Source organism: Phaseolus vulgaris, chromosome 5 (genome assembly GCF_051622355.1).
Source record: "Phaseolus vulgaris cultivar YP4 chromosome 5, ASM5162235v1, whole genome shotgun sequence".
Taxonomy (NCBI): Eukaryota; Viridiplantae; Streptophyta; class Magnoliopsida; order Fabales; family Fabaceae; genus Phaseolus; species Phaseolus vulgaris.
The window spans coordinates 31,794,371-31,810,187 of NC_143502.1; the positions used below are offsets into that span (position 1 = coordinate 31,794,371).

The 15,817-nt window shown below is 35.0% G+C and overlaps 3 protein-coding genes across 3 annotated transcripts; 1 reads left to right on the forward strand and 2 right to left on the reverse strand.

The window, feature by feature from the left end:
* Window positions 1-681: 681 nt before the first annotated feature.
* On the forward strand, window positions 682-3,017 carry LOC137835403 (late embryogenesis abundant domain-containing protein / LEA domain-containing protein). Its single transcript, XM_068643887.2, has 2 exons — window positions 682-2,116; window positions 2,518-3,017. Exons 1-2 carry the CDS (start codon window positions 851-853, stop codon window positions 2,836-2,838), a joined length of 1,587 nt encoding a protein of 528 aa, XP_068499988.1. The 5' UTR covers window positions 682-850; the 3' UTR covers window positions 2,839-3,017.
* Window positions 3,018-3,430: 413 nt separating this feature from the next.
* On the reverse strand, window positions 3,431-5,178 carry LOC137835402 (adenylate-forming reductase 06235). The gene has a single exon (XM_068643886.2). It carries the CDS (start codon window positions 5,176-5,178, stop codon window positions 3,541-3,543), a length of 1,638 nt encoding a protein of 545 aa, XP_068499987.1. The 3' UTR covers window positions 3,431-3,540.
* Window positions 5,179-14,474: 9,296 nt separating this feature from the next.
* Window positions 14,475-15,409, reverse strand: LOC137835410 (signaling peptide TAXIMIN 1). The gene is made up of 2 exons (XM_068643910.2): window positions 15,173-15,409; window positions 14,475-14,828 (listed from the first exon to the last, which is right to left on the reverse strand). Exons 1-2 carry the CDS (start codon window positions 15,280-15,282, stop codon window positions 14,705-14,707), a joined length of 234 nt encoding a protein of 77 aa, XP_068500011.1. The 5' UTR covers window positions 15,283-15,409; the 3' UTR covers window positions 14,475-14,704.
* Window positions 15,410-15,817: the final 408 nt, after the last annotated feature.

Genomic DNA, 15,817 nt, shown 5'->3' on the forward strand with positions numbered 1-15,817 from the left:
GTAATATCTTCCAAAATATTTTTTTTTTTAACATGTCGATCAAAATAATAATTGTATAATAACTAAGAACATGTCAAAAAATAAATGTTAAAGATGAGGAGACACGATCTTTCGTGTCAAAATTCTTGAAACAACGTAATGAAATATATACTATGCTACTTAGAATCAGTTAAAAAAATACAAACTTTAAGAATTAGATAATATTAATTAAGATTTATATAAAAATTATAAAATGTATTTAAATATATATATATATATATATATATATAATTGAGTAATATAAGGTAGAAATTTTTCTTTCTTTTAACCATTTTGATTTTACTTTTACAAAATACTTATTTTACTATATTATATATTTTTATTTTAGTAAGAATAGATTTGATTTAATAGTGATTTCATATTTACATCTAAAGGACCTGGAATTCTACCTGATGGGCTTTGAGCCCGTTCTATTCCACAAATGAAACCCAAGTAACTAACTAAATAAACAAGTAATGTTCCCGAGTCGAAAGCCACGTGTCTTACACTAACCGACTCCATTAAAGTTACCACGTGTCATACATTAACCGAGTCCTTTAAGTTGCCACGTGTCATACATTAACCGAGTTCTTTAAGTTGCCACGTGTCAGGAACATGGAACTCTCCAACCCCATCTTTATCCAATCATTCCCTTGTAATCACACACGTTGCACTTCCTACTGCACCTTTTAGCACATGTCCTCTTCCATGCAAACCCATCACCTCCACCTCTTCTTCTTTTTAACTACATAAATTCCCTTCCGCAGCCCCACAATCTACATTCTACTGCTACATTACACCACTTCAACAAAACTACTTACCAAACAACAACATGGCGTCTCAACAGTTGACTCGCAGAGAAAACGCCACCACCGAGAAACGGGTTCACCTTCAGAAGGACACGGTTCCCAAAATGGCTACCCAGTTTGAGAACCTTGCAGGGAAAGCTAATGAATCAGATATCACTCGTGGGAAAGAGCCTCCGCAAGCGTTACAAGGTGGAGATCAGGTCAAAAGGCATGCAGGGAAAGCCGCTGGTGACGTTGGTGGACGTGGGAGAGACAGAGAGACTCAAGAGTCCCTATCTGACAAAGTGAATGATGAGGGTCACAAAGAGAAGGTAAGGGACCATGAGCCAAATGTAGTTGGAAACGAAGGGAGAGAAGGTGATGGCGGTGTTCGTGCTGTTGGGAAGTTCGAAATGAAAACTGAAGGGGGAGAAAGAGGGAACAAGGATAGAGAAGAACTGGAACCACGAACCAGAAAGGTTAAAGGAAGAACACAAAGAGGAAGAGAAAGTGAAGGACAAGTAGTGGCAGAGAAAGGAAGAGGAGGAAAACTTGGTGCTGAAAATGAAGGTGCTAGTGCAACCGCGACGATATCTTGTACGTTGGAAAAAGGTGACAGTAATACTCAGAAACCAAGAGAAGAGAGTGAAAGTGAAAAATCTACTTTGGAACAGGTTTTAACCAACACAGATAACGCTTGTAACGACCTGAAGAAGAGGTACGAGAGAACGAAGCAAGCAGCGAGTGAGACGCTGAACAGCACAGCACAAATCGCAACACAAGCGAAGGACGCAGCGGTTGAGAGGGGTCAACAAGGCTATGCTGTAACCAAAGACACCATTTCAAGCGCCGCAAAAACCGCTTCGGAAAAAACTGCGCCGGTGGCAGAGAAGACCAAAGGGTACACACTTCAAGTGGCGGAGAAGGCCAAGAGTGCGGGTGGCACGACAGCGAGTTACGTCGGAGAGAAAGCGGGCCAAGCGAAGGACGTTGCCGTGGAAGGTGGGAAGAGTGCGGCCGGATACGCTTCGAAGGTGGCTGCAGATTTGAAGGACAGGGCGACGGTGGTGGGGTGGACGGCGGCCAATTTTTCGACGGAGAAGACGGTGGAAGGGACGAAGATCGCGGCCCATTTGGTTGAGGGGGCGGCGGGGTATGCGGGACAAAAGGCCGCTGAACTTGCTTCAATGTCGGTAGGTGCTGTCAAAGGTTTGGCTGCTTCAGCTGGTGAGTCTGCTAAGGGATACACTGCAAGAAAGAAAGAAGAAGCGCAGAGGGAATTGGAGGCCAAAAGAGCATCTCAATCTCAGGTTCATTTAATATAATCACTCTTATTTGTCATATTCTCATTAAATCAAAATTAGTTTCTTACTTCAATCATCCGTGTTAGCTATTTTACTTTAGTAGTACTATTTTCTAATCAGAATTGGTACAATTTTGGTTATGGACAAAATTTGACAAAGAGTTTTAGATGTTTGTAATACTGTTTCTAATCTGGTATTCCTACCAGATAGACAGATGAACTTTGCACACCTCATGAATCGGAATGTAGAACCAAGATACATGATCAAGTACAAGTTATTAGTATTCAACTTCTGGAATTGAGGGGTTGTGTTTGTTTTGTGTACTTGTTGAAGTAGGAGTGTAAGAAAAATGTGTTTCAATTAGCCTTTTGGAAGACTATAAACTGAGAATTGGCACTTTGATTTAGATAGCTGAAGAGACGCAATCGGAAGGAATTGGCGAAACTGTGAGCCAGCATGCCGAAAAACCGAAGACAGGTGGGGAAAGCTCTCAGCAGGAGGGAAGTGGAAGCGCTCCGTTGACAGCAATAGGCGAAACCGTGAGCAATGTTGGGGCGAAAGTGAAGAAACCATTTGTGAATCTTATGGGATCAGGAGAAGGGACCGAAGAAGAAAGCGGGAATGAGAGAAGTGGAGGGCATGAACAAGGAAAGGGTATGAGTGGTCAAACATTGAAAAGCGTTAGTGAGAAGTTGGGTGATGCCAACATCACTGATAACATCACCTAGGGAGGAAGCGAGGTGTCAGGAGGAGCCGGTGGAGTGTTGGTGGAGAGGGTGAAAGAGAGTTGAGTTGAGTCTACGTGAGCCCTTGTGTTTTAAGGTTTAGTTTTATGCCATACTTAGTTTCTGTAATTTTCATGTTTTGGGTTTTTGTGACTAAATAAGAATCTCCTTTTTTTAGATTACCAAGAACTGTTAAAATATGTGTCTGGTCGTAAACAATGCGTGTGGCTTCCTAAGCATGCAAAATAAGGTGCTACAAAATTACTAATTGTGTTCTCCAAATATCATTCATCCTTGGTTTAAACATATTTTACAAGCTACCATCGGATATCAATTAAACTTCTTTGCTGTGGTTGGGAACTTGCACGAGTGATGGCGGTTAAAACAATTTTTAATGTTAAAACATGATTGGATACAAATTAATTGAGGTGAATATCTGTCAATCAACATACGAATCCATCATCTCTAAAGAACTTTATATGGTGATGGTGTAGCATTAATTTGACATGCAACTAATACTTTATAAAAGAGTTTTCATGGTTACCATCAATGGAAATTTATCTTATTTTAAAGCAAGCAGATGGAAGGAATTCAGAGTAATGTACAAGTTCGTGTTTATGAACATGAATAATTATTAGTTGATACCCTGTTCAAGTGAAACAGAGAACTAATGAATACTTGCCTTTCACCATATTTTTGAGCCTTTCAAGAGTCCCAAATGGGGCCAAAGGCAGGGATGTTAGCCCTCTTGCATGCCCTAAGGACGTCTCTACTGCCTTCAGGGTTGCTTGTGACGATAACAACTTCAACATTCCACCTAATGGCTGCATTCACGCTTATCTCAGCTACATTGGGACGACCAGAAATTGCTGTGTCATGCACCATAACTTTCTCTTTCGGGTATTTGTTGACCAATTCTCTTATCTCCTTTCCAAAGTTCAATTCAATATCCTTGGCCACCCAAATTAAGCACACATTAGCTTTACTAGGCTGCAAAAGAAATGACAAGAACACACAAATCCCTGACCCTGTGGCAACCAACAACACCCTTTGATACAAATTCACTAGGTAAGGCAAGCCTGCAAAATGCATGGTGCGGACCCAAAGATGCTTTGGTGGGGCACTAATCAAGGACTTGGTAAAGTCACCAACTGCACCAGCAAGCATCATGTGCTCTTTCTTTCCATCAGATATGATCCCAAAGGCATGCCATTCTGACAAGGGCGACGGACTTACTCTCCCTAGTAAACCTGCTTTAACACCCCCTTCGAACCTGATGATTGAGGCGTGGCTCGATGGAGCTGACACACAAACTTGTTTCCTTCTAACACTCAGCCAAGGAATGAGAATGAGAATTGTGATAGCTAAAGTGAACCAGAACTCTTGCTTCTTGACCACCTTAGACATGGTCAAGTCATAAGTTTGTGAGCTAGATTCATAGCTTATGGAGAGAAGAATGAATAGCCAGAGAAAGACGAGAGCCATCCATCCAGCAAAACGGTGGATTCTCTCAAAAACATTGTGATGAAGGTGGCGGACAAGAGGAAAAGCTGCTAGGGAAGAGAATAGAATGAGTGAGAGGATGATGAAAGCAACCCCTATAATCTCTGGGGAAGTTTTGTCTTTGTTTTTCAAAGTAAGAACTAGGGAATAAACAATCCAGGCTATAGAAGAAACCCCACAACCACTATGGATTCCTCCAACACTTTGAAGGAATGAAGTGGTGGCAGTTTTGATTCTAAGAGAAACACAAGGCCTCCCAATGGTCTTCACAACCAACCAGAAAACAACTCTCAAAAATGCCTCACTTCTACACAGTGTTAGAGCTAGAATGTTCCCAATAGAGAACAGTGTAGCTCTTGTCTTGGCGTAAGGGAAATACCCTACTGCTGAAAGAGCCAACGCCACCACATTCAAGGCCACGCAAACCATAAATAGCCCTTTGTAGAATGTGAACTCTTGATCTAGCAGAATTATGGACAGCCTTGACCTCTTTGGTGGATCAGTTCTGGAAACTAGCTTTTGCACCTTAACACCATTAGCTTTATCAGATTTTTCTATATCTTGAAGTTCAGCTATGAACTCTACCTCAAAATCACTATCATCAATGTCGATGTCACAGAAGTGGCTGCTGGCCCTGCTCCGAGTTGGACTAATTGTATGAGGTTGAGGAAGAACTTTGAATGAATTGGTTCGAGTCCATGGAAGCCAAAGCCAAGTTCCAATTTGTTCCTGCTTTGTTGGTGATACAATTGCAAAGGGGTTGCTTCTATTAGGATTGATTTCAAATGCTACCCCACGACAACTTGAAAACCTGGCTATCTTTATCTCTGTGCTTTCCATTGCTTATGAATTGATAAGCTATTGGGTTGAGTCTAGCAATGATAAATAGATAATATCATAATCCATTGCAGCAATAAGTGATGGAATTTCTTAAGAGGGTTGCATGTTAGCTCTTAGATAAGGAAGGCTTATAATGTATGCTAAAACCTCTTAAAACACTTACGTGAAATTCTCTTAATTATAGAAAATATTAAATTAAGGAGGGTGAAATTCTCATGTATACTATTTTTTTTATTTTTTATCAGCTCATGTATACTATAATAAAAGCTATAATGTAGAGTTAAGATTAATTTGAAATGGAAAATGTTATCATGTGATCTCAAAATTCAATCTTTTGTAATCATTCATGCCATAGCATTTAACTATTATCCTAAGGTCAATGGTTAACGAAATAGATATGATGATAATTATTGTTATAGGAAGGAGTGTGTGGCTAGAACTCTTGGTTAGTTATTTATAGTATAGTAATCTTTTGGAATATCAAGGCAAATATTAATAAAATGAGAGAATGCTGATTAATTAGCAGAAGTATGATTATTTAACACTTGCTATTCAGATTAATTTCGTTATATTACTGCTTGTTCAAACATGATAAGCTCTTCAATTAGTACACAGTGTATTCTGACAAAATAAACAATAGGCACATTCAGTGCACGTTCGAATGTGCTGATATACCCACCAAATCTCTTTGATATTGTTGGTGAGGTCCTACGAACGTAGCATTAATGTTGGCCATAACCATAAGTGACACAAATTCTTGTAGTTTACATTATAACATTTTTCCGACAAATGAAACAAACGAGCGGAATCTAATTTACAAACATTAATGAGCCTCAATCATCAGTTTGTCGAAAATGACAGACTAATAGCTTTTTGGGGATGTTCGTGAAACACGAGGAATAAATTTGTTGTTACTCTTATGGCAAATTCTTCTTCTATATCCATGCAACTCCATATTAATTTGTAAAAAGTTAAAAAATCTTTAATTATAACTTCACACTTTTTTTTAAAAATAACTTCAGTTGCATTCACATATATCTCTTTTTTCCTCTAGCATACTTCATTTCTAGCAGTAATATTTCTATTTTTCTGCAGTTCTAGTATTTGATAGAGGAATTCCATCATGTGAGTGTTATCAGAAGATTAACAAAAAAATTTGTTATATTTTACATTCTCTAATGTGAAAATAAATTTTTATTTTTTTTTTAATTCATTTTTATGTCTATATTGAATTATTTTTTTCTGGGTTATGTAACTTTAAAAAAGTAAAAAAAATGAAAATACATTCGTTATTAATAAAAATATTATAAAACTTTTCTTCAACTTTCACCAAAGTCACCAAACTTTCCTTCAACACATTTTTCACCATACTTAGAAAGTCATACTTAAAAATTTTCACCATACTTAGAAAGATACTTTTAGAACTAAAAAGAATATGAAGGTGTAGGAGGAAGCATGAGGTACAAGAATAGTTTGTCTTCTTCTATGTTGGTTGAATTTTTTTTTATGTTATTAGGTTTGACCCAATTTAATTTATTTTACTAATTAAAATACCCATTAATCTTTGTCCAACAATCCAAATGAAAAATTAATTAAAACTTAATTTTGAGAAGTTAAACTTTTATTTTTCACTTATTAATGTATTTATATCTTATTTATACTTAATCATTTTTAATATACTAAAAATATTTTTTATTAAAATAAAGATAAACTGGAATAATAAAAGAGATATTCATTCTCGTATTTTTTTTCTCTTTTACTATTTTATTCATATTTGTTCTATTTTATAATACATGTTAATGATGATAAATTGAATTTAATAAAAAAAATATAAATTACTTAATTTCACATATAAATTAAAAAATTCAAAGTTAAGACAAAAGTAAAGTCAAGCAATATGATAATTAATATAATTTTATGTTGCGATGATGAATTGAATTTAATAAAAAAAATATATAAACTCTTATAAATTACTTAATTTCACATTTAAAGAATATAAATTAAAAATTTCAAAATTAAGAAGAAAGTCGAGCAATTGGATAATTAATATAATTTTTTGTTACATTTATCAGACACATATAGAAAGAAAACACATATATTAGTTGTTATCTTAATTGATGTTGTATTTTCACTTTTACTTCACTTGTTTAAAGAATCATATATTATGTTGATTATGACTATGCTTATATAAAACTCTTTTTATCAACTTAAGTCACATTCGTCTTAAGGAGAAATCATATCCCATTTAGGTTGATTTTTTTTATACTTTATTAACACACAAAATTTATAAAAGATGTAATATGATGATAGATAGAAAAATAAAGAGGAGGATGTTCTCAAGAGTTTAGAAATAAAGAAATAGTTGATATAATAAACTTTGTTTGGATACAAGGATAACATATACTTTACTTGGCTATTATTTTAGTAGTTTAGTATTTGGTTTTATTTGGATATAAGAGTGGGGAAAAAACAGTGTTTGACCATTTCTTCTCCCACTCAAACCTCTCTATATAAAAAGAGCTTATATGCACTCGATCACAACTTTGATAATATAAAAATTTAAGGGAATTTTATGAAGAGACTAATTCCTCTTATTTCTTGGAGAGCTCATATGTTGAGTATAGAATCAAGGGTTCCATTGCTTATCTCAAGACTAATGTGTGAGCTTCCAATTAAAACGTTTTTTTCTAAAATGGTAAATATCTATTCGTAATCTTTTCCTTTCTTTTTTTCATCTCCTTGTTAAATTTTGTTTATTTTCTTTATATCCTTATTCAATTTCCTTTTTTTTTCTTTGCCTTTTAGAGATTGCATGTAGCTTACGTTGTTTTTCCTCTAAGATTCGTCTCCCTTACATTACAGAACTCATCAAGAACTATACCAAACTTCACAAGCAAGTTACTAAAAAAAATTCATATAGTTCACAACAACAAATTAAAAAATAAACTCTAGAAGAAGGTTGAATAATAGAGATTAATAAATTCTTTAAAATATTTTTGCAATGTGCTAATAGGTAGATGGTTTATGGGGTATTGTTTACTATTTAAAAAACAACTTTATATATATAAATTAATATTCAACTTTTTAAAATTGCATAATCACCGAATATTTTTACTTGTAAGAATTTTTCATGGTTAGAAGATTATAAACTTAAACACAAAAGAATGTGAATGCATAACAATAAAAATAAATAAAAATTATGTTAAAATGAAAAATAGGTGTGATGAACAATACATAATGAGCAATAACACAATGAAAAATAAGTTGTGAATAGCAATATGGCAAGTAATAACAAGATAAACAATACCACAATAAATAGTATATACAATTAACGTACAACTCGAATCTAATTCTGAATATCAATGATATTATTCCAAATATAATTGAAACTAAATTTGAAATTTAAGAGTTAGAGGTTGGTATGTGAAAACAAAAGAAAGAAATATGGAAAAAGAAAACATCATAAATAAGATTTGATAAATTTAAGGATGATTGTCACAATAATTAGAGAATTATTATAATTCTTTACGACACCACAAAAGGTAAGAAAAAAAACTCTAACAAAAATATATCATAGTATATTAATTATAAGTCGATTTTATAATGTTAAGTTAGGTCACTTGTTATTAGAGTTATTTAGAGTATATTCTAACGAAAGTTTGTTGGACTTATTAGGTCATTTGCTACTAGACCGTTATCGGATCACCTATAAATATATAGTTCTACGTACGAGTTAGAGGGTATCGGCATGAGGATGGTGTGTTGGAGATTCCACATCAATTATAAATAAATAAATAAATCATAGTATATAAGTGAATGCAAACCTCACCTTATAAGTTGGTTTTATAAGGTTGATGAGGTAGGTTTAAAGGTCATTTCTTAAATTCTTAAATTTCTTAATTTCTTAATACATTAAAATTATTCATATTATTTGTTGAATTCCAAAATATTTAAATATAGATTTAATTTTGAGATTTTATCTCCTTTGTTAGTAAATAGAAAAATAGATTTTTATACCACACAAAGTTAATTTGGTAGTTAGCCCATTGATCTTACATTTAAGTTCTAACTCAACAATATTTTATTTTAACTCTCCTCTAATCATACATACTATACATCTAAACAACTGGTATCTTGCTCTTTAGAGTTGAGGAAAATAGTGAATTATAAGAATGAAAATTGTTCTTGACATTCATATATATGAAAGCAAGGAATCTGAATTTTTTTTGAGTTTGTCTAAATTATAAGCTTGGCTTTTATTAACCTAGTTAGCGCGTTGCAAGATTGACAATGTTGTAATCTTCAATTTCACCAAACCATTTTTAAAGAAAAATTGCTAACAACATAGTATTCAACATCCTATGTAAAGCTATGTTTTGAAGGTCATTTAGGGTCATTTTTTCTTTCTTTAACTTGATTCCTCTGAACCTACGTCTTTAATCGTTTTTTAGTTGTTGCCTATATTACTTTTTATTTCTAAGGAAACTAATTTTTAATTTCTTGACTCTTTTGCAACTTTTTGTTCTCTTTTCAGTCTATTTCTCCTTTTTAGTAATTCATATTCTGATTTGATTTAATAATATTCCTACATTTCAATCTAGCTAACCGTATATTAAAAATAACAAATATTGAATAAAATCAATATTCTTGACAAATTAAGAGTACGTGTAGGTTTAGGTAAGCTCTTGAGGAATAATAACAACAAAGAGGAGAAAATGGTGCATAAATTTTCATGAATTTGATTTAGTTCATACAAAATATTTTAAAGATAAGAATTGAATTCTTAGAAAACATTATCATAGTCGTATATCAGTCGTATTTTGTATTTTTAAAAGTATATATAAAAAATCAAATACTTCTAGAATACGTATCCAGATATATCAGTGTCTGACGCCTATATAACACTGATACATTTGTTACTGTGGAGTATTCTAATCTCGTAGAAGAATTTTTACCACTTTCAACTTTTTTTGTTAAATGTAATGTGAGATTTTTTATTCACACTTAGTTCTCAATATATTCTTCTCCTTTTCCAAGTGTAAAATTGTACAATTTTCTTGTGCACATTCTCATTTTAACGTAAGACAACTTTATACTCCTAATCATTATTTGGATAATTTCCTATTCATATTTTGTGCAAAGAAAAAACTGTTTATAGTATTATAGAGGTATATGAAAGCAAGAGGATGAAGAACCTAGAATGGTGTTTTGACAATTGCGAGAGAAGGAACACATGAATTTCAAGGAGCTGTGCAATGCACTGACATTGACAGAGACATGATAACTGTGGGAAACACAGGAGAATGTGAGGGGTTTAGTGAAGTTTCATTATCACATTACAGATAAGAGTAATCCAACAAGGGGATTCAGAATCTCTCATGCATTCAACTATGTAATCTCCTTCTGATATTGCTGTTGATTTGATTATGTTTATACGGAACCAAGTCTGAACATTTCATTAACTATTGATTAAAGCAGATATACACAATCTTTTGAGCACACCCACATGTACAAATGTAGTATTATAAGGTATATCTTTTATTCCAAGTGATGTCAAATGTTGAAGCATTATAGGTTCAATTCTTATCATTGTGGCATCTCTGGCCACAATGATAGAATAGAATTCGGTTGCAGCTGAAGGGGGTGGTTTTTCAGTGTAAGCCCATCAATGATTTTCACCAATAATTGTTTTCAATGGAAATTAGTACACTCTCTTCCCAGAATCTTAAGCATAGTTAGTTCATTGAAAGCATTTTATTTAAATTGAATAGATTGTTACCAGTAGGAAAACTGTTTTTTAATAGTTAATTTGTTAATATATTACTGGTTAAACTCTACTAAGTAAATAGAATTCAAGTAAATCCTAACTCAAATCCTTTATGAACTCACCTTTTTACTAATATGTTAGGCTTTGGTGGTTGTTAGGTTGGGTATGAAGCCATGACCAATTGGGTTGGGCTGACTAGACACATGTTTAGTGAGTGGACTTAATTATTATGTCCCTTTATTATCTCTATTTATCTCTATTTAAAGAGATCATTGTACTTGTAATTGGTGTGCAACAGGATATAATGTAAACCTAATAGTTGCCCGTGTGGATGTAGGTTGCAGTTGGCAACCGAACCACGTTAAATCTTGTGTTGTTTATTTTTCTGCAGTTGATTCGTGATTGTGTGTGTTGCTTCCGCGTGCGTTTTTCCCATCAAGCGGTATCAAGAGCCTTGGTTCGTTTACACACTAGAGATCCGATCAGTAGAAATTAATCGACGAGATGTGAAAATTGCGGTTGCAGTAGCGTCCCAGAGTTAGGGTTTCGCAGAGGCGGCAACAACATCCCAAAGCTAGGGTTTTGCAGGGGTTGCAGCAGCGTCCTAAGGCTTAGGGTTTCCCAGATCTGCTTCACAACAGCGGTGACCAGCAACGGTGGTGGTGCGGAGCGCCAGGGCAGTGGGGACTGCGACCAGGTCTGTTGGTGAGTGATTTTGGGTGGTGCAATTTTTGTGTTCTTGATTTAAAAAAAAAAAGATTGCCAAGATCTGAAATCAGTTGTATCGAGTATCTCGTCTAGTCATTTGAGATGACAGAAGAAGGGAGGTTCCGAATTGAAAAATTCGATGGTATAGATTTCAGTTGGTGGAAAATGCAAATTGAGGATTGCCAGTTCAAAAAGATTTGGACGAGGCTTTGGATGACAAGCCAGAAAAGATGTCTAATGCAGAGTGGGCAGGTTTGGATCGGAAAGCTTTGTCCGTTATCCGACTCTCTTTGAGTAAGAATGTTGCGTTCAACATTTTGAAGGAGAAGACAGCGAAAGGTATCATGGAAGCATTGTCTAACATGTACGAGAAGCCATCTGCTGCAAACAAGGTGTTTCTGATTAGAGAATTGGTAAACACAAGGATGAAGGAAGACAGTTCAGTTACTGAGCACATCAATAAAACGAATTCGATCTTAGCCAGACTTATGTCAGTGGGCATTAAGTTCGATGATGAAGTTCAAGCTTTACTACTGTTATCGTCTTTGCCTGACAGTTGGTCCGGAACGGTTACAGTAGTTACCAGTTCAGCGGGATCTGATGGATTCACTTTTGAGAAGATTCGTGATCTCATTCTTGGCGAGGATGTCCGAAGAAGGAGTTCTGGGAAATTATCTAGTGAATCGCTATATGTCATGAGAGGTAGGAGAAATATCAGAGATAGTGGGAGCAAGAACAAAGGAAGGAGTCAGTCAAAGACTTGGGATTGCTCAAGTGTAACATGTTGGAACTGCAAGGAGGTGGAGCATTTCAGGAATCAATGCCCAAATGATAAACAAGTCAGCATTGCAGAAGATTCCGCGGACGAGGACCTCTTAGTCTGTTGCGCGGAGAGCAGTGTGGATTCCTGGGTCATGGATTCTGAAGCATTGCAGAATCTAGTTATTGGAGACTTTGGAAAGGTAAGACTAGCGGACAATATAACTCTTGATGTTATGCGGGCATGGGTGACATAGTGTTGAAGACACCAGTTGGTTTTTGGACTTTGAAGGATGTCAGAGTTGTTCCAAGCTTGAGGAAAAGTTTGATTTCTGTTAGGCAGTTGGACGAACAGGGACATGAAGTGAAGTTCGGAAATCAGCAGTGGAAGGTCGTCAAGGGAAATCTTGTCATGGCCTGCGAAAGAAAGAGAGGTTCGTTGTATATAGTCAGATTACTGTGTCTGAGGGAGTGACCATCCCAGTTCAGAAGATAAACAAAGTCTGGTTCACAGAATCTCGTGGGCAGAAGAGGGTTGTCTTTACAAGAGAGAAACCCATAGCCACAGGTCAGATTCAGGATGAACGAGCATGGAAAGGTTCAGGTAGACCAGTCAGAGGTACTTGTGGCAGTGGGAGGACGGGTCGTGCTTCAACTAAGGTTCCTAGATGACAGTGGGTTAGGAGAACCAGTATTCCAGTGGTTGAAACTTCTCCAGAAAAATTCTTGTTGAATATGGAGAGTGTTTGTTCTCAGGTTGTTCCAGGATCCGACAATTCCTGTAAGTGGGAGTCGGTAGGAACAGAGAACATGGGAGTTTTAACGAAGTCTTCAAAATGATTAAGAAGACTGGTGGCAACTAGAGGTAGAACAGTGAGTTCCATCGACAAATTACAGAAGTACATGTACACAGTTGAAGCGCAGGTGAACATTGTAACGTGGCTTCAAGTTGAAGCGTAGGTGAACATTGTTCCGTGGCTTCAAGTGGGAGATTGTTGAGTATGAAGCCAAGACCAATTGGGTTGGGCTGACTAGACACATGTTTAGTGAGTGTGCTTAATTATTATGTCCCTTTATTATCTCTATTTATCTCTATTTAAAGAGATCATTGTACTTGTAATTGGTGTGCAACAGGATATAATGTAAACCTAATAGTTGCCCGTGTGGATGTAGGTTGCAGTTGGCAACCGAACCACGTTAAATCTTGTGTTGTTTATTTTTCTGCAGTTGATTCGTGATTGTGTGTGTTGCTTCCGCGTGCGTTTTTGCCATCATGTTACACTTTAGCTTTAGTGATTTGTAATTTTTCAACACTATATACAAGTAGTGTAGTGAAAATTTCATTTTCAACTTCTGTCAAAACTTGGTAACTTTTAGTTTAATAAACTGCAAGAAAACTGTGACAAGGTAAAAAAAAAGCAATTTTTGTGTGTGGATACACAAGGGCAAAAGGAAAACATTATATCTACCAACCTTATCTTCAGTAAGAGTGGATGCTGAATGCTGAATTTATCGTCCTTAAGAAAACGTTTTTCATAAGTTGTATAACATGAAGAGGCAACCTCACTGGGAGGGAAACATCATGTGTTTGATTTTAAATTATCAAAAGCATAACCACAGACTGTGAAGGACTAATGTTCGAGTTTGTCTGTTTAGTTTATAGCATATTTTGGAAAAGCAAAAAATAAAGTTTCAAATGAAGCAGACACTTTAAAATAATCTGCGATGAATTTGATTATTTATCCAAGAACAGTTTAGGTTGAGTGTGAACATGTGACACTCATCATCCAAGAAATCTTCATTCAAAAAGGGCCCAAAACAGAGTTCTCTTGTTTTGGCGTTTAGTGACAACTTTGATGATGGATAAAACAGAAAAGAAGACAATAAAGAATATTTCACATCATTGATTAATCCTCACTGATCAAAATGAGGCAAAACAATAATTTCTGTAAGTTCATTACCCTACCTGTATTTATACTTTTTAAGTATATATATACACACACATATACGTAGAGAGAGAGAGAGAGAGAGAGAGATATGCAATTTAAATGTAAAAGAAAAGTGAAAACCAAAATAAAATATTGTTTAGTATAGAACTAAAGATATCTGCACAAGAAACAACAATATTACTATGAAGTACGAACTATTAATTTTGCAAAAAACCAGAAAACCAAAATAAGAAAATTACATGTTGATGATAACCCCAATCTCACCAAAAGACAAATAAAATGAAAAATAATAAAAAGCAGAGGCAGGACCAGAAGTTGATGATAGAATTGGTGAAAACAGAAGCTAACAAGGGATCTGAGAGGTGCACCACTCCATGACATGCAGTGGAGCCTTTACCAATTCCAATGCCAACTCTACTATTACTGTTATGCACAAGCAGCAGGGGCATATGCATGTCAACATCAACCTGCGAATATTGAGAGCTAAAGTTTAAACCTTTATGAATTTTTCACTCAATCAGACCAAAACCCATGTTACAGAATCAGAAATCGAGCCAACTCGAACTCACTAAATCGATTTCAAATTACATAATAACTAGTTTTAGGTGATTTAATCTCAATTTTTTTTCAATCTTTTGAACTATTCATTTTAATCTTCATACATGTATCTTTTTTTGTGTAGAAATTAAAACGAGAGTGTAAAGACAAAAACGTAGAAACTGTGCAAAAATAAGATTAAGTGAGTAATTAAGATGTAATTTGATATTTTGGGGAAGAAAAGTGATGATTGCGAAGAAAGTGTGGTTCTTACCCAACGATCCAGATGACGATGCCGACGATTGAGACGATGAGGGCAAGAAAAGCGAAGGGGAGACCCAGGAGAAAACCCAGGGGTCTGCAATCACCATTTGAGTTGCACATACTAATTTTTTGTTTGTGTGTTTTCTTTTTCCTCTGCTCTCTGAGAAAGAAGAAGTAGGTGAAAGGCTTATGGTGGTGTTTTTAACAAGGGAGGAAAGACACGCGCACACGCGTTTGGGGGCTTCAAGTTAAGGCAAACTAAGATGTTTGGTTTGTTGTTCACTAATACCAGAAACAGCAACTTTTCCTGAGTAGGAAACAAATATTTTTCTGGAATCTCTTATTTATAATGGATTTGTTAAATATTAAATTAGTTTGGGGATTAAGTATAACTATTAATTTTTTAATGGATATAATTCTGTTGGTTAAATATCAATATCAGTAAATTGTTATTAATTATAAATTCCTTATACATGTTCAATTTTTTTCTTATAACTAAAAAAAGTATAGTTACTTTTCTGAACTTATGAGTTTTACAGGATTTATTTCGTCTGAAATGCAATAATAATCAGTAAACTACAAAAAGATCATCTACTACATTAGATTGGAGTTAACTTTTGAATCCCAGTAGATTTAATTTGGATAAATAATCGTT